This window comes from Rhinopithecus roxellana, chromosome 16 (genome assembly GCF_007565055.1).
Source record: "Rhinopithecus roxellana isolate Shanxi Qingling chromosome 16, ASM756505v1, whole genome shotgun sequence".
NCBI lineage: Eukaryota > Metazoa > Chordata > Mammalia > Primates > Cercopithecidae > Rhinopithecus > Rhinopithecus roxellana.
The window spans coordinates 11,818,238-11,839,084 of record NC_044564.1 but is presented as its reverse complement, the minus strand read 5'-3'; the positions used below and the strand labels follow the sequence as shown (position 1 = coordinate 11,839,084).

Sequence of the window (20,847 nt, the reverse complement as noted above, 5' to 3'; positions counted from 1 at the left end):
GAGGAGCGTCCGGAAGACGAAACCTTCCCCAGATGAGGAGCTCGTCCTCTGGCATTGGGGCTCAGCGCCACTCCCGGGCCTCAGTTTCCCCACGTGTCCGCAGCGGCGGGGTGCGAGGTATGGGTGCCGCGGCCGTCCCGCCCCACTCTGCGCCTGCCGGGCCCGGGCCGGGGTCCCCGCGCGGCCACCGCCCGGCCGCTTTGTGTGGCCGCGCAGACAATGGCCCGGCCGCTGGGCTCCCGGCCCGGCTCTCCGCCTCCTCCGGGCCCTGTGCGTGCGAGTGTGTGTGTGTGTGCGCGAGTGTGTGGCGGGCTCGGGGAGGGAGTTCAGCTCCCGCCCCCGCCCCGCTCCTTTCGCGCCCCGCCCCCTCCCACGCCGCCGCCTCGCGGCTCCCGGGAACCCCTGGCGGAGGCGAACTCGCAAGTTTGCAGGGCGCTCGCAACTCGGCGGCCGGGCGGGCGGCGATCGCGGGGCGGCGGCGGCGGCGGCGGCGGAGGGGGCGCGCTCCGGGCGGGGCCGGGCGGGCGGGGCGCGGGCCGAGCGGTGGCGGCGGCGCTGCGCCGAGTCCGCGCCCGTCGCGGGCCCCCCGCCACCCCCCCGGCCGGCGCCGCAGCGCCGCGGTCGGAGCGGGGCGCGGGCGCGCGGCGGCGGGGGCGCGGGCCGGGCGCGCGCGGCGGCGGCGCGCAGACACAAGTAGTTTACATTGTTGGGCGACTTTTGCAACAACTCGCCGCGCCGCGGCCTCCGCGCGCCGCCGCAGCCAACGCCGCCGCCGGCTCCCCGCCGCCCGGGCCCGGGCCGGCCGCGCCGGGGGCCGCCGCGCCCGCCGCCCGCTGCCTGCGCCGCCGGCCGGGCATGAGTTAGTCGCAGACATGGACACCAAACATTTCCTGCCGCTCGGTGAGTGCTCGCCGGGCTGGGCGGGGACGGGGCCAGGGGCCGGCGGGCGGGGGCCGGGGGCGCGTTGGCGGCGCGCGCGGGGGTCGCCGGCCCGGGCCCCGCTTGGACCCCTCGCCAACCTTCGCGAGAGTTCGGGCGCCAGGCCTGGAGGGGGTCGACCCGGGGCAACTTTTCGCGGGGCCCGGGCGGGGCTGGGCGGCCGGCGGGCGGCGGGGCTGGGGGGGCGGGTGGCAGGTTCGCCCGGGACGAGGAGGGGTCTCCCGGTCACCGGCGGCCGCCTGCGCCCTGGCGCCCAGCTGCAGCCGGGCGGCGCAGGAACCCGGCCGGAGCGGGAGGAGCAACTTCTGCGCTCCGCGGCTCCGGCCTCCCTGGCCTGGGGACCGGGACGGCGCGCTGGGCCCCGAGCGGCCTCTGCCCGTCGGGCTGCGGCTTCCAGCAGGCCGCTGGCCCTTGGGTGTGTGCCCGCCCAGGAAACAGACTGGGACCCTGTTATCCCCAAAGCAGCCCACGCCCGGGTGGGCAGGGTCCCCCGGGAGCTGTGAGAACAGAACGTCAGACCTAGGAAGACCCCGTCCCAGAAATGCGGCCCCTCGCTCTGGCACTCCCGGGTGTTCTCCCCGGTTGGCTCTCCATTTGTGAGCAGGACAGCGCAGAGGCGCAGAGGGTCAGTTTCCCTCCTCCTCCTGCCATCCCGCCCGGTGGCTTCCTATCCCAGACTGCCCGCCAACTCCAGGCCCAGACCTACCGAGGAGGAGGAGAGGGCACGACTGGGGCTCCCACCCATTGCCCTCCCAAGGGTTTGGAAGCTAGTGAGAAGGGGGAGACTTTATAAATGAGCTCCGGGAAGGATATTAATTTGGTGGTGGGACGGCAGCCAGGCTGTCAGGCCGGGTGAAGGATTTGTGCTGAATGGAAATTGAAACAGCTGATTATGAATGAAACCCCGCCATCCTTAGCCCCTGCTGCCCACCCTCCCTACAGCCTGGGGTGTAGCTTAGCCACCCCAGGAGGTGCTCAGAAGCCAGTGTAGCTGCAGGGATGTTTAGTGAGATGGGACATCAAGGGGAGCCAGCATGGACCCAGTGCCTCCTGGATATGAAGGTGAGAGTCTGAGTACCCCTACTACTCACAGGCAGGTGTGCTGCTCCTTGACCGGGGCGGGGGGGGGGGGGGGGGGGGGGGGGGGGGGTGGGTCAGGTTTGTCAGACCTGACACTTACTCCCTGACTCTATCATGATGGAGTGATGGGCTCGAGGCCTTGAATGAGCTCCAGGGCTCAGTCTCCAGGGGTGGGCGCTCATGCCCATTTTGCAGATGAGAAAACTGGCTGGGAGAGGCTGAGCCCCCAGGATACAAAGTGGTGGATTTGGGATTATCACCCGCAGCTGGTGTTACTGCTGAGTGTGAGGCAGGAGGGAACGCTGCGCTGTCTGTGACTGAGTGCACTGTGGGGTGGGCTGGAGCTGCCTTTCCCCATTAAAGCTTTGCACTCACACATCTGCACACACGCATCCACACATATAGAGCTAGGCTTTCCCAGACGATTCCTCTGGAACAAGAATGCTCAGCTCAGTGTCTGGCCCCTGGACATGGCAGGGGCCTGGCTGGTTGCACTTCAGCTGAGTACTGAGAACCGAAGAGGTCCCTGTTTTTAATGCCCTGGGTGGGACAGGGATAGTCCACGGAGTTGGTGTATGTAGGGTGAGGGAGCAAGGGTGCCCAGTCCCCAGTCCCCATGGTGACTTGCTGGAGTCCCTGTGAAGAGGAGAGGTCGTGCCTCTGAGCCACTGCCCCAGAGATCTCCCTGGGCACTCCCCTGCCACAAGGAAGCTGGGAGTCTTCTGTTCTCGAGCTCTCCCGACCAGCCCATGGCCTCCCAGGCAGCCCACGCCCCAGGGCTGAGCAGAGAGTCCTGGGCTCTGATTACATTTTATTTTTTTCTAAGCTTGTGACCAGCTCTGAAGTCCAGAGCAGTCGAAGGTCCATTTAAGCGGCTACTTGTCTAAGCCCTTTTGTCAACACAGCCTAATCCCTCCTGGGGGTGAGTGACGGAGGGCCTGGCTTGTCTTGGCCCGGCTGGCCGACCAGTCAGACCTGGAGCTGCTGGGGAGACTCGGCCACCCCTTACAGCTGCCCAGCCACTTTTGGGGTGTGGGGTAGAGAGGGCTTCCTCCTCCCCGCATTCACTGCCGCTGGGCTTGGTGGGCTGGGGGAGGATCCCGGTCAGTGCCCACCGAGCCACTCAATGAGGGCAGGGATGAGTCCAGCATCGAGATCTGGAAGGAAAGCAAGGCCAAGGGACTCGCCAGAGGCAGCCCCAGCCTCCTGGTCCTGCTGCCCAGGGCTGGCTGTGCTCGCACGCCTGCCGGGGAGAAGGCCCCGGCTGGCCTTATCCTGAATGGTGGGACTCAGGCGGAGTCCACGGAGTCCAAAGGTCTCAGACCACACCAGACCCGCTGGCAAAGCTGTAGGCCCACTGACCACTCTTGGAGTCGGGGCACTCAGGGACCTGGGTGAGCTTGCAGCCTGGGTGAGGGGCTTCTGGTGACATCAGAGCCCTTGGGACCCAAAATAGAGCACATTCCGGGGCCTCCCGAAATAACAGGGTCATGTGACTCTCAGGAGGCTGGACTTGGAGTCCCGCTCCGGCCTGACGAGGGCGTCTTTTAGCGTGGGCACTGCCCGATGGCGGGGTGTTTGTTTTGGTAAACTCTGGAGGGGCCCTGTTTGTTGACTGGGGAGGTGTCAGGGTGAGAAAAATGGCCCAGTCCCATGGTGGCCCTGGCCTTGCTAGCCTGCATCCTTGCCTAGGGCTCACTGCTGGGCCTGGACCCGAGCACGCAGCTGTGACCCTCTGCCCAGATGTGGGTGGGATGAGCTGGGCCCTTAGGAAGGGCTGGTGGGGGGGCGGGTGCTCTGAGTTCCTTGGGGTGTGGGGTGCAGGTTGAGCCGGCAGCCCTGGTCACACGGGCAGCTGCTGTGACTGGCTCCCAGCTCTGCCAGCACCTGGTGGTTCTTCCAGCTGTGCCTGTCCTTCAGGGCCTGTGGGGGGCTCGCCTCCACCAGGAGGCCCCTCTGACTACCCTCTCTTGGCCCCTGCCCCATCTTCCCCGTAGCTGTGCGGGAGGTCTCTGTCCGTGAGGTTTGTTTTCTCCCCTGAGAAAGGGTGCCTGGAGGATTTGCTGTGGAATTACTGTGGGAACAGGGGGTACTCAGGGGTGTGCCCCTCTGCCCCTGGAGGCTGGTCATGCATGTGGGGAGGCTCTGGCATCAGGAGAGGGTGGGACAGACCTCAGCTGCATGGAAGATGGTGTGGGGGTGGGGTGAAAGCCTTAAATGTCCGCCCAGTGCCAGTGGAGGCTGCCTGGGGAGTTTCATTTCTTGGGTGACGTTTGGTTTTGCCATGGGTCAAATGTTTCAGGGCTGGGACCTCGAGTGGTGAGCAGTGCCTGTCCTCTGGAGAAGAGGACACAGCTGTCCCAGCAGACACAGGACAGAGGCCCTCCCCAGCCCCCAGCTGGCTCAGGGCTGGGGCACTGTCACTGGGACCCGGGCTTTGCAAGCCAAGACCTGCCCCTCCTTCTCTTCTCTGCCGGGCTTGAGTTTGTATTTTTTAGCTGACTTTGGTGGCCGGGTCCTTGGGGTGGCCCGTTAACTGGTGTGTTTTCATGGGAATTAGCCATTTGCTGGGCTAGGGATGAGACTGGGGTCTGGGGCTACAAGGGTCTGGGGGGATGGCCTGTGGCTGTTGAGGGCTGGTGTCCATTTGGGGGTCACCTTCCAGACCTTTGTCCTGAGATTCTTAAGCTGATCAGTTTCAGGGTGCTATGGTGTGGGTAGAGGGGTCACTCTCCTCCCCCTGCACCTTACCCACCTGCCTGTGTGTTTCCATTTTATAGGGTGCAGCTCCGTCTTTCATCCTTCCTTCCTCTCCTCTGCCCCCTCCGATTCAGGGCCCTTGTCACCTGCAGGATGGAGGTAATGGTGATTTTGCAGGGATCCCAGGATCAGCACCTTCCCCGAAAGAGGTTCCGACAGGCGGTGTCCCATTGCTAGGCGGGTGGTCAGGCCACCTGGGATTGAGCCTTCTGTCCTCGCTGCCTGCCTGGTTTGCTCTTTGGCCTCGTGGGGCCTTGGCTGTCCATCTAGAAAATGGACACACTCGTTGGCTCTTCCAGATGCTGGAGAAGGCAGCCTCGTGTGTCGTAGGCTGGCTGGGCGTTCGGGGAGTCCGTTTGTGGGTTGTTTCTGTTAGCCTGTGGCTAGGTCTTCTCTGTGCCTCCTGCTTGGGTTAGGGTGGGGCCAGGTTTCCAGCACTGGACCAGAGCAGGCCACGATGGTTGCTGGGACTGTCAGGTGTGGAGGAACAGACTCAGGAATAGAGGACGTTGGGGACACTGAGGTAGCCCTTTCTGTGGGTATAGGCCTGCCACAGGAGAGCTCTCACTGCTGCTGGGTCCCTGGGACCAGCCCCTATGCCGCTGCAGGGACCCTCCTCAGAGGCCCAAGGAGGCAGGTGGAGCGGGGGACCACGGTTTGCACACTCACCCGAGCCTGGTGCGAGATGTTCTGAGCAGTTGTGCCCCTGCGCCTCACAGACAGGGAAATTGCGCCCTAGAGTTACAAAGCAATTGTCTGGCTCAGCAGCTGAATGAGCGTGAAATGGAGCAGAAAGCAGCTAAGGAAAATTGGCCCGGCCACCGTGGGGAGAGCGGGTGCGAACCGCATGCAGGGCCTGGGTGTGTTCACGCTCACCGTCGCACACACGCGGAGTCACAGGCTCTCACCTGGCGCTGCTGGCCACTGGCCCATGTCCTGGCGTGCCCACGAGTGAGCCAGGCCTCATGGGGTCCCACAAGGAGCACGGTGGTCCCTGCAGGATTTGTTCGCCTCCTTTTTTTCTAAATCTCGCCAGCTTGTCCAGTACTCACCCTGCCTCCATGAAGGTGCCAATGGCTGCAGCGGGCGCCTGCTGCCTGCCAGGGACTTTATTTTTGGGACCTTGTGGAGGTGTCACAGAGACAAGCCCACTTAGCGGATGGGGACACTGAACCCTGGGTGAGGTCTGTGGGTCAGCTTTTGTGTCCCGCTATGGGGCCTGCTTTTTCTCAGGCACTTGACTAGCGGGGGCCACCTTGAGCTCCAGCTGGGAGGACCTGTCCCCAGAGTGGGGGCTGTGCTGCCCCAGGTCCTCCTGCCCCTCAGCATCCTCAGAGGCTGCTCACCGACCAGGCTGGGTCTGTGCCCCATGCTGGTTCCCGGGAGCCCCATTGCTGGTCTTGGCCTTTCTGTTCTGTGGGGACCCTGGTGGAGGGCTGAGGTCTCACCTTGCCCGCTCTGTGCCCTGGGACTGGGCATCTCGACCCGTTGTGCTGGTTGAAGGCCCTCTCAGGAGTGGCGATCCCTTGATCCTCTCTCCAGGATTGTCCTTGGCTTGGGGTGGTGGCTGGGAGAAGTCCCCACTCCCAGCTGGAAAGCTGTCGTTGGGTGAGCAGCAGAGGCCCAGCCTGGAAGCTGTGGCTTGCCCACCTTCTCACGCCACCAGGGCAGCGCTGTCTGCAGCAAATTCCTAAGGGACCTGGGGGAGTGGATGGGGTGAGATTGGACCCCCAGGTCCCAGGGCGGGGCAGGGGTGAGGTTCTTTCTGAGGTCCTAACCCAGCACACGTGGCCCACCCCATGCATGCAGGCGTCGGCCCCAGCCTTCCCAGGGTGACCTGGCAGAGCCTTGACAGCCCTGGCTGGGGAAGCCGGGACTGCTGGTGGGCTTTTCCACACGTGGCTTAGGGAGTGCCCCCTGGGTGCTGGCCTGGTCCTGCTGCCTGTGGAGGAGGGGTGGGAGAGGGGTGCCCAGCAGTAGGGACAGCAAGGTCTGGCCTGGAGTGGGTGAAGGGGGTGAGGACGCAAGGGTGGGGTTGCAGGGCTGGAGCCAGGAGGGGGTTCACGTTGGAGGTGAGGCTGGGTAGGGCCTGTATGCCGGGCGCAGGTGCATTGGCGCCTGGAGACCAGGGGATCCCAGCATGGTGCTCCTGGCTGGAATGAGGCCTCCAGCGTTGTGCAGAGGGTGGCTTGGCGACAGCCAGGCGAGACCTGGAAGGCGGAGGTGACTCTCCAGGTGGCTCACTGGTTTCAGGTGGGCCTTGGGGCCCCTATGAATGGCCGTGCACCCTTGCCCTGGCTGGGCTCCTTAGCGTGGCAGCCTGGGAGGGGGTTGGAGGATTTCTAGCGTCTTCCTAGGGGCGTAGGCCAGGTCCCTGGGCTGGCCTGGGGATTGTCTTTCCTGGGCATGGGTATGGGTGAGGCACCTTTGCCCTGGCCCGGGCTCCGCCTCCCCTCCCCAGGCACTGGATGAAGTGTGGGGCAGGCTGTCCAGGGGAAGCAGAGCAGCCAGGCCTCTTGTGGCCGGGTCAGGGATGCTGAGACTGTGGAGGGGACCAGACTTTGGGGCTGGGGAGTGAGACATTGAGGGGTCCTTGAGGGGATCAGGGTCTCTGTGTGAGGAGTTGCCACGGGGTCTGCCCTGCACAGCCCACATCTGTCTTTGATGATTGGCTTCAGCTCCGTCGCCTCTTCCAGGCGCTGCCTGCTGGGGCAAGGGACCCCGGGAAGCCCTTGGTCACAGACCTACCTCTGGGGTGACCCAGAGGCCGTGCCCGGCTTCCCTGCACCTCTATTGGCCGTCTAAGCCATAGTAGTGTCCAGCTGGGCCTCGGTTTCCCCAGCTGTACCTGGGGCCAGGGCTGGGGGTTATGGGTGTCGGCCCAGGCTGCTGCCACGCGTGCGGGGTCTGGAGCCTCCGGCGCTGAGGGGAGGGGAGAGTGAGTTGGGCCCGGGCCAGGCGGTGTGTAAATCCTCCAGCCGCCATGGATAAACCCTCGGAGTTCAAAGACAACCCCGGGTGCGGCCGCTGGCTGTAATGAGGTTACTGATTCAACAGGCTTCCTGGTGCTGCAGCCCAGAGTGCAGTGAGGCTGGGAAGCCCTGGGGAGGGATCTAAGTATCCTGTAATTGACCAATTTAGCTTAAGTGTCCACACTGGCCCTGGGCAGAGGTCAGGCAGTGACAGCACAGGTGGCTGGAGTCGCTGGGGTGGGCTCCCAACAGCTGCTGTGTTCCAGCCCCTCTGAATCGGGCGCCCTTGGGCCTGGGCCGCCCTGTGCCTCTGCCGGGACTCCCTCTGCCTGCTCTGCCCTCTCCACCTGTGCAGGCTCAGCCTGCCTCCGCAGCCAGAGCCCACCTGCCGTCCTTGGTACTCCGCAGTCCCCTTAGTGTGCACGGTATAGGGCTTGGAGTGGGGCTGCAGCTTTGAACTTGTTGCCCAGAGCCTGCATTCAGCTCCCGCTGGCAAGCCTGCTGGGTCTGTGCCTGACTATTGCCCAGTTTTCTCCCACCCGAGGGCCGTGGGGTGATCCCACGCCTGTGTTTGGCGTTGAGGCCGCTGCTGGTGCAGGTGCCTGGCGGGTGGGAGCTCTCCACGTGCCAGCCACCCATCCAACCTCCTCTTTTTTCCCAGGCTTCCTGAGGGCAGGGCCCTTCTGAGGTGTGGGCACCCCTGCAGCACCCAGTACAGGTGTGCCGGAAGGGCTCGCTTGACTTAGAGAGTGGAATCAAAAGCACCTCTCCTGCCTGTCAGCAGTGGCTTCAGCACCTGTGCTTGGGGAGGATGTGCCTGGTGCCTTGGAGAGAGGCTGGCTGGCCACATCCAGCTCCTGGTTTCCCGTCAACCCAGGCGTGGTGTCCAGAGGACCACCTTGGTGACCGTTTGCTCCTCAGAAATAGGACTGGGCATTGGGCAGCAGTGTCAGTGACTGCCGCAGTGATAGGACGGGCTGTGGTGGTGGTGGTGTGTGCCCAGCCGTCCCTCAGACAGCCAGAGGTAGGCTGCCCCATGCGATGAGTGAGCGCCCCTCTGAGTCACAGGCTGTATGGCCCTAGGCTAGCAAATTCACCTCACTGGGCCTCAGTTGTCTCACCCGTAAACTGCCTGGGGGAGGTCAGGGAGGCTTCACAGAGGAGGTGATGTAGTTGGGCTTTGAGGGATGAGTAGGAGTTTGTTGGGTGGGAGTGGGGAAGGAATCAAGGCAGAGAGAGTGGGTGGACTCTCTCCAGGGGCATCTGGTTCCAGCCAAGGGTACGGGGAAGGGATGCCTGTGCGGGCATGAGTGGGGGGCTTCCCTGGAGGGTTTCTGAAGGAGCTGACTGTGTGACCAGGCTCCTCTGGCCTGCCCCTTGCTGGCTGGCTTCCAGCTCTGTGCTGGTGCGGACCCCTGTGAGCACGGGGCTATGGTCAGCTGGCCTGGGACTAATTAACCTTGTGAGCAGCTCAGGCTGGGGGTGGGCCTCACTGCGGCCTGGCCGCCCCCAGCTGGCTTGATGGCCCCTCTCCTTCCTGCCCAGGTCTGGAGTGTGACTCCCACTGGTGCCCTTGTGTGGTACCCCAACTGCGGGCTCCGGTTCCTGGGGTGTGTCTGCTGCTGGGAGGAGCGGCCGGGGCTCTTCCCCACCACCTATTCCTGTACCCCTTGGTCTGTCCCTGTAGTGTCCTGTGGTCCTGCCTCGGTCCCTGCCTCTCCCTGTGGGCAGCTTAGGCACCATTTGCCTGCAGCCCCCTGTGTGAGTGCCAGGCTGTTGGATGGCTTCTCGCCCTCTCCCCACCCAGAGGAAAGAGAAAAGCTCTGACCGTGAGCAGAGTCCACGGGAGGTGGTGAAGCTGTCCCTTTCCCACCCCTTCGTGGACTTTCTGCCCAGGATCAAGGTTGAGGTTTAGGGCAGGGAGGCGGGGACTTCGTCAGCAGGTCACTCTGGGTACAGACAGTGGTGAGGCGGGCCTGGCGGGCAGCACCGCCCGCACCGTCCCGGGCCGGTGGAGGGGTGAGGACTGGAAGGGCAGCGGGGCCTTCCTCTTCCCTCCCCTCAGTCTCCTGGGCACAAGGTCAGAGCCACCCGCCCTTGTATCCTGTGTGACCCAGCTTCTCCCGAGGCTGGGATCACAGGGGGCGCCACCCCTTAGCGGCAGCGGAAGAGCTGGTCTCCAGGCCCCTGCAGACAGCGGACCTGGGCATTCTCACAGCCTGCGTCTTCTCTGCCACATGGACTTTGTGGACTTTGTGACTTGGAACACATTCCTTCCTCCCTCTTGGTGTTGATTTCCTCATTTGGAAAATGGAAGGAAGGGTGCCAGGCAGAGTCCACGGTGGGAAGTGTGCCTTTGTACCCTGTGGCCGGCCGGAGCCTCGGTGGACGTCACCGAATGGGCGCTGCTTCTCTTCCCGTGGGGCCCTCAGACCTCAGAGTCTTTTTTAACACAGGGCTGGCTCCAGGCACCCCCTCTCATGGCTTGGAGCTGGCTCTAGGTCTCCGTGGCTGCTGAGCCCACGCACGGTGCCAGGTGCCGTGTAAGCCTTGTGAAGTTTGTGGCACGAATCCATGCGGTCAGCCGACTGATCCCCTCCACCCTCAGGTTCAGAAATGTGATGGGGGAGCCTGTTCCTTGCAAAGTTGCTTTCTCAAATCATGATTTGAATTCCCCTCCTTCTGGAGGCCGGTCCAGTTTCCAGGGAAGGGAAGTCCTGCTGTGTGTCTGGCTCAGTGTTGGTTTCTGGGGGTGGGAGTAGATGGGAGGGTCTGGGACTGTCCTTGAGGACTCCTTGGGCCAGCTGGAATCCCTGGGGGCCCTGGGTGGAAGCTGAGGCTGAGGCTCAGGGCTGGTGGGGGGGGCCCTGCCTGTGGCGAGGCCCCATCATCGCTCAGTGTGTTTGAGATGTGGCTGCCGCCGGCTGCTGAACAGAGCCTGAGAGTCCTTGAACTCAGATTCCTACATTGAGAGAGGGAGGGGTGCTCAGCCCCAAATGCCTGGCCTTGTTGGGGACCTGGCTCCTTCCTCCGCTGGTACATCTTGTTGACACTTGTAGTAGTGTGGGGGTCAAGGCCAGCCATGAGGGAAGAAGTAGCATCCCTCCCACCTGCCTGCTGTCTGTCCGTCCGTTCATCTGTCTGTCCGTCCGTCCACCCACATCCATCAGGCTCCTGCTGGCCACCAGCAAGGCTCATTAGAGCCAGGCTTAGCCCTGAAGTGGGTGGTAGTGGTCCCTGGGGTCAGGTGGCCTGGGATGGACCCCAGTGCTGCCACTTGATGGTGTATGGCCTTGGACCAGATGTTTTAAGTCTCTTTGGGCCTCAGTTGTCTTACCTGTAAAGTATCCCTGACCCTAGTCTGGGGTGGAGATAGTGTGAGCATGGTGGTGGGAGGAGGTACTGGAGGCAGAAGGGACATGGAGGAGGCATTAGTGGCTCACCCTGGCATGCAGAGAGTTGGGGCTTTGGAACCGGGTCATGAAGGATGCGTAGGAGTTGGCCTGGGAGAAGCCAGTGTCTCATCCTCAACACCTGTGTCTTCGCTTTGCGTCATCAAAGGCTTCTAGGGCAGAGCTCGCTGACTCTGCCTTCCCTTGCATCGGACAGCAGTGCACCTCCCCTCAGGGGGTCGCCCAGAGACTCTTGGGTGTCCTTGGAGCAGACGTAGAATGCAAAACTTGAATCTCTCCAAAAAGAAACGAGACAGACGGGTTTCGTTCGGTTCAGGTGGCCGCGTGCCAGCCCTGAGCGGTGGCAGGGGAGAGATGGGTCACTGTGTCACCAGTGCTCACGGAGGGCCCCTCTGTCCAGAGCCGCTCTGAGGATGTGACAGGCAGGTCCTTGCCCTCATGGGCTGCCAGGCCAGCGGGGGAGATAGGTGGTCAGCGGCAGCCACGGACGACGTAGGGCTCAGGAAGGGCATGGAGGGAAATGCTGGGCAGTGACTACAGGGAGGGACGGAGGTGTCAGGAGTCCTGACAGAAGATAGGTACGTGGTTATGCTGCGCTGTCCCAGGGCCTCCCTGGGCCTCCCTCCAGCTGGCAGAATGGGCAGGTGTGTGGGGGCACAGCCATCGCCAGGCGTTCTCCCCTGATGGCTCATTCCTGGCTCCCTGTGGCTGCTGTTGGACGTGGTTTCTGAAGAACAAATGCCAGCCGTGGTGCTGGAAGGGCCTCCTCATGTCAGGGGCCCCCTGGCTGCAGGACACAAGCCACTTCTGCTCCCAGATTGACGGGCCTCCAGCCCAAGTGGCGTCTGGGTCCCTCTGACCTGGGCTGGCATCCCCCAGGCCATGGGGTCACAGGAGGGGTCACTGCCACTCTTGCTGGCTGGGAGAGGCGTGTACCCGTGTGCGTCTGGCCGCAGTCAGTGGCCAGGACCTGCCTGCCTGTGGACAGTTAGGCCTCCTGCCTAGGAAGCAGTGATGCTTGCCGGCTGCTGGTGGGGGTAAGGGAGGGGCTGGCTGCCGGAGCCCACGCAGCCTGAATGTGGCTGATAAGCTGCGAACTCATTATCGGAGGGGGCAGCTGGTGCCCCTCACCCCGCAGCCAGCACCCCAGCCTGGCCCTGGGGCCAGACCCCTGCATTCTGCCCAGCCCTGTGGGTGAGGCTGGGGGAGCGAGCAGGTCTCTGTTGCTACTTGGAAGTCTCCAGGGTTCACCAGAGCCCAGAGATCCTCCCTCCAGGACTCTGGAGACGGCCCCCGTGCTGCCCTCTCTGCTGACCCCTCTGCCCTCCCTCAGGTCTGCCTGGCCGCCTTTCTGAGAACAAGAAGCCACTGCTGTCTGCCTTCTGCTGTGGACGCCTTGCTTGGCACTGGTGGTGCCCACACCAGCAGGGACCTGGGGACTCGAGCCGGACCTGGGTCGCCGCCTGTGTGCCTGGTGTCGGGGCAGGGCTGGTTTGGTGGTCACCTGCCTGGGGTTGGCCCCAGGGCTCAGGGCCCTGCCTGCCTGTGCTCTGTCCGTGGGGACCCTCTCATGCCCTTTGGCCAGCTCAGAGGCTCCGCAGCCTGGAGGGCTCTTGGCAGAAAGGCCAGGACTGAGGTGGCTGGCATGGCACCCTCTGCGCTGTTCTTTCCTCCCTGCCTGGCCTTCAGGGGCGTGTCGCCCTCCCCAGACCCTCCTCTGGGCACCTGGAGCCAGAACAGCATGGAGTGAAGGGACAGACAGGCTTACGTGTGTGGCTGGGGTTCCAACCAGGGTTTGTGCCCACGAGCCCCTGTCTGCGTGTGAGCCTGTGAGCCTGTCTGTGAGAGTGTGTGAGTGCCATGCCTGTGTGTGTGTGTGCACCTGTGTGTGAGCCTGTGTGGGTGCCATGCCTCTGTGAGTGTATGTGTGCGTATGTGTGAGCCTGTGTGTGGGTGTGCATGTCCCTGCCCTTCTGTGAGCCTGTGTGTGTGTAAGTCTGTGTGTGTGAGCCCGTGTGTGTCTCTGCACATCCATGGCCTTTTGTGAGTCTGTGTGTGAGCCTGTGTGTGTGTGTGTCTGTGTGTGTGTGTGTCTGTGTGTGTGTGCCTGTGTGTGTGTGAGCCTGTGTGTGTGCATCTATGTGTGTGAGCCTGTGTGTGTGTGTCTGTGTGTGTGTGCCTGTGTGTGTGTGAGCCTGTGTGTGTGCATCTATGTGTGTGAGCCTGTGTGTGTGTGTCTGTGTGTGTGTGCCTGTGTGTGTGTGAGCCTGTGTGTGTGCATCTATGTGTGTGAGCCTGTGTGTGCTTGTGTGTGTGAGTCTGTGTGTAAGCCCATGTGTGTGTATGTCTGTGAACACCCATGCCCTTGTGTGAGCCTGTGTCTGTGTGAACCTGTGTGTCTATGTGAGTGTGCACGCCTATGCCCTTGTGTGAGCCTGTCTGTGTGCACCCGTTCGTGTGTGTTCCTCTGTGCATATCTGTGTCCATGTCTGAGCCTGTGTCTGTGTGCACCCATGTCTGTGTCCGTCTGTCACCTGTCCCTGTGTGAGTGTGTGTCCGTGTGCACCTGCGTCCTCATGTGTCTCCCTGTGCCCGTGCTGTGTTGGCGTGTGTGTCTGTGTGTGCTTCTGTGTGTCTTGTGCCCCACACTTTCTGATGGCCCGCGCCTGCGAGTCCAGGTTTGAGATTGGCCGCTGCCCATGTCTGGCTCCCTCCTTAGCTAAGAGTCCTGAGGGCTGGGGGTCCAGGACAGGAGAATGGGGAGCTGTAGGGGGCTGTGGAGGGCTGCAGGCAGATATATGTTCTAGAAAGACTTTGGCCATTGTGGGGATGGTGGTTTGGGGCAGACCAGTGATGTCACCCCCTGACCTTTCAGCCAGTTCCCAGGAAGTGGCACAGGGGTGATAATTATCAAGCCAGGAGCGAGGGCCGAGGGGCTTTAGGAAGTGCCAGGGAGCACTCTGAAGCAGTATGTTTTGGTTCAATGGGGCTCACGTGGCACCGGCTCACTGCCTGCCCTCTGGCTGCAGCGTGGCAGGTATCATCGACCACCCGAAGCACTCAGATCCCTTTCTGCAGGCACCTAAGCAGATGGTCTCGGTGCATGAGCCTTGACCCACATCTTGTCCTGCAGCTGCCTGACTGAGCGATGCCGCAGTGCAGAAGCCGCACGCCGTCCAGGCTGGGCAGGTGGATTGGATGTTTGAGCTGTGGCCCAAGCAGTCCTCCCTGGGCCTCTAGCTGCGGTGTCTCAGCTCCAAGAGCAAGGAGCCTGTCTTCTGAGGAATTCTGTGCCCTGGGAGAATGAGCTGAGTCGATCCTGAAGCCAGGGTCAGTCACGCATACTTTAGTGCGAATGAGCCTCATGTGAACCCTGGAAAGGCCTCGCAGGAAAGGAGAGGAAGGAAGGCTTCCTCTGATTGTGTGGATGAGGAAATTGAGGTCTGAGAGCGGCACGGCTGGCAAGCGGGGCCAGCTGACAGCCAGGCTGTCTCCTGACCTTGGCCTCGTGCCCTCACCTCCTGACGGCACACCTTGGGGCGGAGTGAGGGCGCAGATGGGAGGACCCTGGTGGGGACAGGGAGAGGTGGGTGGCCGGAGCTGTGACCACAGGCCCCGCTGTGGGCGGTGGTACCTGGAGCGTGTGCTCAGCACAGCGCGGCACGCTCCCTCCTTCCCTGCACCACAGCGCTGATGAGGAGGCCGAGCCACCGAGAGGGGCTCAGCTCCTTGCCTGATACCATGTGGCCAGTTAACGGCAGAGTCGGGATTCGAATCCAGATTCTTGGGACTCTTCTTTGAGCCACTTCCAGCGTGGGGTTCTGGCACGTGGTTGGAGTCCTGGGGGCTGCTAGGGTCAGGGGACATTCCTCCTCTGGGAGGGACCTGGAGCCCAGCCCTCCCTGCTGGCTGGGGAGGGGCCTTGCTTCCTACACAAACAACCAGGCCTGGCTGGAGCCATTTTATTTTTATTTCCTATTTTTACTTCCCCGTTGGCTCTTTTTAGCAACTCTGGGTGAGATAGGCCCCCGCCCTCCAGTCTCCACCCGGCTTCCTGGCCCAGGCCAGGACCTTGGAGGAGGCGTGGGCGTGGGTGGCCCAGGGTTGGACCGGCTTGCAGCTAGGCCAGCACACACCTGGTGGCAGAGCTCCTCTCTTTCTGGGAGCTCTTCAGGGCACTGACCTCTTCCCGCCTTCGGGGAGCACTGTGGGGTGTACGTGGTGGCAGGGGAATGTCTTGGTGTGTGACTGTTTGTTGCCACCCCTCCTCTGGGTCTTGGCTGGAGGTTGGAGTTTGGGAGGTAGAGGCGCTGGGCAGTGTGGCCTGGGAGCTGGGTGCGTGACTGGCAGCGTCACTGCCTGGGGCCTGGCTGGGCAGGGCTGGGCTTGGGTTTGTTGAGGCTCTGCCCACTGCTGGCCCGGCCCAACCTGCTGAGGGTCTGCTGTGCTCCAGGGTCTGTGAATCCCAACCCGGGGGTTAGGGGTGGTCAGAGTATCCGGTCAGCTGGAGCCTACCTGTGGTGGGTGTTGCTGGCTGGGGGACGTGAGGACCCCGAATGGGGAGGTGTCTCCCTGAAGGCTCTCTGCTGGGCCTGGGGTGGGGGCCCTCGTGCTGGCATTTGGTGGGTAGTGGGTTCTGAACTGTGAGATCAGACTGGAGAAAGCCCCGGGCCCACTGTGGATCCCAGGCCAGAGTGAGGGCAGGGGCGGGGGTCCGGGCCAAGGACTAGCAAGCCACAGTGCACCAGGTGCCCTGGTGCCAGCTTGTGCCAAGCCCATTGTCCTCCCAGAACCCTGGGGGAGGGAGTTGCCCCCATTTACAGAGGAGGCCTGGGCTCAGGGAGGCTGAACTGATTTCTTCAAGGCCACACAGCTTTTGGGCATGGAGGGGCCGATCCTTGCCCTTTCCCTGCCAGGAAACTGAGGCATAGAGAGCAGGGGTCCCCCAGGTGGTCAGGCCCCAGAGGCCTGCACTTGGGACAGCGTGCTGTGTGGCCTCTTCCTGCCGTCAGCGGGGGACAGTGGGGTGGTGCAGGCAGAGTGATAATAGCAGGGTGAGGGCAAGGGACTGCTTGGGAGCTGCTGTGAGCCCAGGCAGGTGGTGGGGCTGCGGGGCTGCGGGAGGAGGCCCTTGTGGTTCCTGCAGGGCCATGTGTGGTCTCCAGGGCTGAGATGGCTGATGTGGGCTGCCCTGACCTGGTGGGTTTGGGGGAACCTGGCCCCACAGGAGAGTGGACAGCGCTGTGGATGAGGCTGTCTACCTGCCTTCCTGGCCCTTCCTGCTCTGGCTGGCTCAGCGGGTGGAGTGCAGGTGGTGGCTGTGGCCCTGCCACCGCTGCAGTGACCTTCCCTTTGGATGTGAGTGATGTGGGTGGCATGGCTGTGGATGCAGACACGTGTGGGTGCCGGGGATTGTCCGGTAATCCTTTGATTAGAGGCCAGGAAACCCAGTCCCACGGCCCAGGTGGTGGGGGGGACCTCCTTCTAGAGAGGCCCCAGCAGATTATGGGGTTTCCACTTGCCCTGCCCTAGGTGGCCTCTCGGGCCGAGAGCATTTGGCCTTGGGAGGTCTGGAGGGGTTTCCTGCCCTGGAGCCCGGAAAGCTGTCTGCGGCCCACCGTTCAGGGCCCCACGCAGCCTTTTTAACATGCCATGTGACCTGGGGCAGCGAGTCTGTCTCTGAGTCTCGACTTTCTCATCTGTGAAGTGGGGTGAGGGTACTTGCTGCCCAGGTGGTTGTGAGGGTACTTGCTGCCCGGGTGGTTGTGAGGGTTCACTGAGGTGAAGCCTGTCCTTCAGTTCTTGCCTGGCAGCAGGGAAGGGTGCTGGCTGGGGTCCCCTCTGAACCTCTGTGTCTTTGTCTGAGGGCTGGGAAGAGGAGTTTCTTCTTCCGGGTTCTGGGGGTCATGCAGGATTGCCCATCAGCATCCTGCAGCCCCTGGAATAGGGGGCGCTGAGTGTGGGGCGAAGGAATGTGAGGAGGGCATGAGTGTTCTGTCTCACGGGAAGAAGCATTTTCTTGGGAGGAGTGGTTGCAGGGGCAGCTAGTTCTGGAACCATCCTAGGACCTAGAAATTGCTCAGGGCTAGTAAGTGAGACCAGTTACTGGGTGCAGCCTTGACTTGGGCTTGAGGGCTCATGTCCCCTGTCCTATCCCCATCTTTCTCAGTGACCAGAGGAGAGATGCGTGTGCACTTGGTGGACTGTCACGGGCCTGCGGGCCTTGGGACCAGCCCTCCATCTGCCTGTCCCCAGCTGGGCGTGGCACTGAGCTGAGGGAGCCTGCGTTCTTCCTTCAAGCAAAGAGGATCTTCTGCAACTGTGGGAAAGAGTATTTCCTCCTGGAAGGCGGGGCCGGCTGGCTGGGTCACCAGATGGGTTCCTCTGGCGCCTTCTCACCTTCTGGCCGGTTGTTGGCCCTCGTGACCCTACCACAGTGGGGTGGGCATATCCCCATAGACCCTCCCCACAGGACACAGCCCTTCCTCATGGGGCCTGGTCCTGCTGAGGTCCCCGGAGGCCATGCCCCATGTGGCCCCACCTCTGTGCCGCCTTTTACACCGTTCCCTCTGCCTGGCGTGCGTGCCTGCTCTGCCCTTCTTTTTCCATCCTTGTAGGCCTGAGTCCAGCGTCCCCTGCCCTTTGAAGCTGGCCCCAGGGACCCCGTAGGCTGGGGCCCATGCAGTCCAAATGTGGACAGGTCTGCCCCCACCCTGCCCTGGGCCTCCCTTTTTCCCAGCCCTCTCTGGCACCGACATGTACGGAGGCTGTGGTGTGTCTCTTCCCTGGGTGGAGGAGTGGGGAGGGGCTGGTTCTGCAGCTTGGGGTCTATCTAGCCTGGTATCTGGAGACACTTGTGGGGTGCAGCTTCCTGCCCTCGCCGCTGGAAGGGGCTGAGATTGGGGTCCCGCCCCTTTGCTCCTGACTCAGCAACTGCAGAGTGGGGGAAACTGGAGATTTCTTGGCAAAACCCCCAACCCTGGGCACTCGCCCAAGGCTTAGATTCCTCTTAACGAAGGTGGAAGCAGAGTCCTTGGTTCCTTTCTCTGGGGGCTCCCAACAGGAGGTTGGGACGGGGCCGGATCCCAGGCCCTGGGCCCTGGAGCCCTCTCCTCCCCACCTCCCGGGCCTCTGAGGACTGTGCTTCTCTGCTGCGTTGCACCCTCTGTGGCTCCCCAGGGTGGAGTTCTCGCTGCTGCCTGGCCACAGACGCCCCTCCATCCTCAGGAGCCAGGCAGGCCCCACCATTGTACCCGTTAGCAACCAGCTTCCCACTCTGACCCGTGGCTGCCTGGGTGCTGCCTTCTGCAGCAGACTTTCTGGGCTTAGGTCTCCTCAACGCTCTATGGGCACTGGGCTTCCTGTCACAACACACTGGTGGTAGTGATGGGACACCGCCTCCGTGTGGACCCCGTGCCTGGTGTGGACCCAGCAGAGTTGGGCAGCGGATGTGGAGTTGGGGAAGAGGGGAGCAGTGACAGCCATTCAGAGTGGGCTTTGCCTCCTGCACCCCTGGGCCGTGTGCCTGGGGACAGTTGGCCAGAATCATGAGGCCCAGTGCTGGAGCTGCAGTGTGGACGGGTGAGTTCCCTACCTTAGGCTCCAGCTCTGTCCAGCTCAGCGAGCGTGGCAGCCCCCATGCTGCTGGGACCACTGCCAGTGGCCGAGAAAATGAAAGTGGACGTGCCCTGGAGGTTATGGGTTCCGGTGTCCCCACCGGGTGAGTGAGGAAACTGTCACCCTCTAGCTGCTCTGTGGAGGGCCAGTTGTCAGGTACTAATTACGTGTAGCTGCTGGGAAGGAGGTGGAACGTTTGGACCAAAGCCCTGTTGGGTTTTTGTGTGCCCTTGGGTGGTCAGCAGTGGGGGTACCTGGTTCGTTCACTGCACTTCAGGCCCCACCCTGGGACTGGCATGGATCCTCGTAGAGGGATCTGGAGTTTGGGGTTGGAGAAGCCCCAGCCTTGGCCTTGGTGGCCTCCATCAAGCAGAGACGAAGGCCACAGGCAGGACGGGGGGTCTGGCGGGACCTGTGTCACTGTGGCATCACATGGCTGGCCTGGCTGCACCCACCAGGTGTTCATCCAGGAGCTGCTGGCAGCTGCCCTGTCCCACCAGCTGCCTGCCTCCGTCCTCCATGGGGACTCGTGAAACCTGGAACCGAAAAAGAGCCAAGGCAGGAGAGAGCAATCGAAATTAACTGTTGCTACATCTCCCCAGCCCTAGTCCTGACACTGTCAGTGCAAAATGCGTGACAGGGAAGGTGAAAATAATCAGAGTCTTGACTCTCTGGCCTGGTTCATTCGTGACTGACTATGTGTCAGTTCCCGGCACAGATGAATGTGGAACGGGTGCCCCCAAGTGGGACTGTGGCTGCTGCTGTGTTCAGATGTCCCCTCCTCTAGGGAGCCATCCTTGATTTCCCCATTCAGGAGGTCCTCTTCTCTACCTGTGTTTCCTGATAAATGTGCATCTTACAGTGTCCATGTAGAGACAGTTGAGAGTCAGGGCAGCAGCCTAGGCCACTTCTGGGGGGTGGGTTCCAGGCAGGGTGTGGCTGACAGCCCAGGGTGGTGATGTGCTGGGGGCCACGCAGGGTCCCTTGGCTCTACCAGTGCTTGCCCATTCTAAGCACTGGATCAGGACCATACCGCCCTCCTCTTTAGTTCCTCCCGTTCCGCTGTGGTCCTAGGGGTGGAGTCCCGGCCCTGGCCCTGGCGTGCATCCTTGCCCTGCCCTCCCTGCCCTCCCTGCCCTCCTGCGGCTTGCCGGGGACTAGCTGTGCTGACTGATGTGATGTCTTCAACCGTCACAGCTTCGCACTTGCCGTCCCCTCCCCCAAATGCCCTTCTGCCGTTGCCCCTTCAGGTCTCCCTTGGCTGTTGGTTCATCGAGGGGCCTCCCCGGACCCCTGGCTCCCGTGGCCTCACCCCAACTGGTCCCTGTGGCCGGTTCTGCTTGTTCCTTCTAGCCCTCCTGCCAGTGGCTGGCCATTCCCAGGCATGTTGGGGGCTCGTTAATCTTCCTGACTAGGACCTGGGCTCTGGGGACTAGGGGTGCCCAGGGACTGCAGGACCTGCCCTGTGTCCTGGCACTGCCCAGCTTCACATTAGCAGGGGAAAGAAGCCTGTGTCTGGGTGCCGTGGGTGGATGCCCCCAAGGGTGGAGCCCCCATTTTGGGGGTGTGCTGAGCCTTCACCCCACTATCTACTCGCACTCTTGAGCTGCTGGAGTCTGAAGCCCAGGGTGGGACAAGGAACTGCCTTTGAGAGAGGGTCCTCCTGGAGGCCCCAGGGGTTTGGGGAGCCCGAGTCGGGACTGTGGGTTGGAAGAGTCACAGGTGGGACTGGCTGGGACCCCACCAGTGCGTCACTGCTCCCAGCTTGTGGAGAGGAAAGGCGAGGCTGGTTGGGGGCTGCTTGAGAGGCTTTGCCTCTGGGCAGCACATCCTGGGCCTGGCCCTTGCGGGGAGGGCCCAGCTGTCTCTGTGGAGGTGGCAGGCAGGTGGGAATGGGGTGGTGGCCTGTTGGTCACTGTGGTGGTGACAGGTGGGCGGGAGTGGGGTAGTGGCCTCTGTGTCGCTGTGGAGGTGACGGGAGGGGGTGGGATGGAGGCCTTGCCATCACTCTGGGGGTGGCAGGCAGGCGGGGGTGGGGACCTCACAGTCATCTGTGGGCAGGATGG

The 20,847-nt window shown here is 62.8% G+C and overlaps 1 protein-coding gene across 1 annotated transcript in view; it reads left to right on the top strand.

Moving 5' to 3' along the window:
• Positions 1 to 591: 591 nt before the first annotated feature.
• Positions 592 to 20,847, top strand: part of RXRA (retinoid X receptor alpha) — a 117,949-nt gene continuing 97,693 nt past the window's right edge. The window contains exon 1 of the mRNA XM_030919165.1: positions 592 to 900. Coding sequence (XP_030775025.1) covers positions 873 to 900 — 28 coding nt within the window. The 5' untranslated portion in view covers positions 592 to 872. The remainder of the gene's footprint in view (positions 901 to 20,847) is intronic.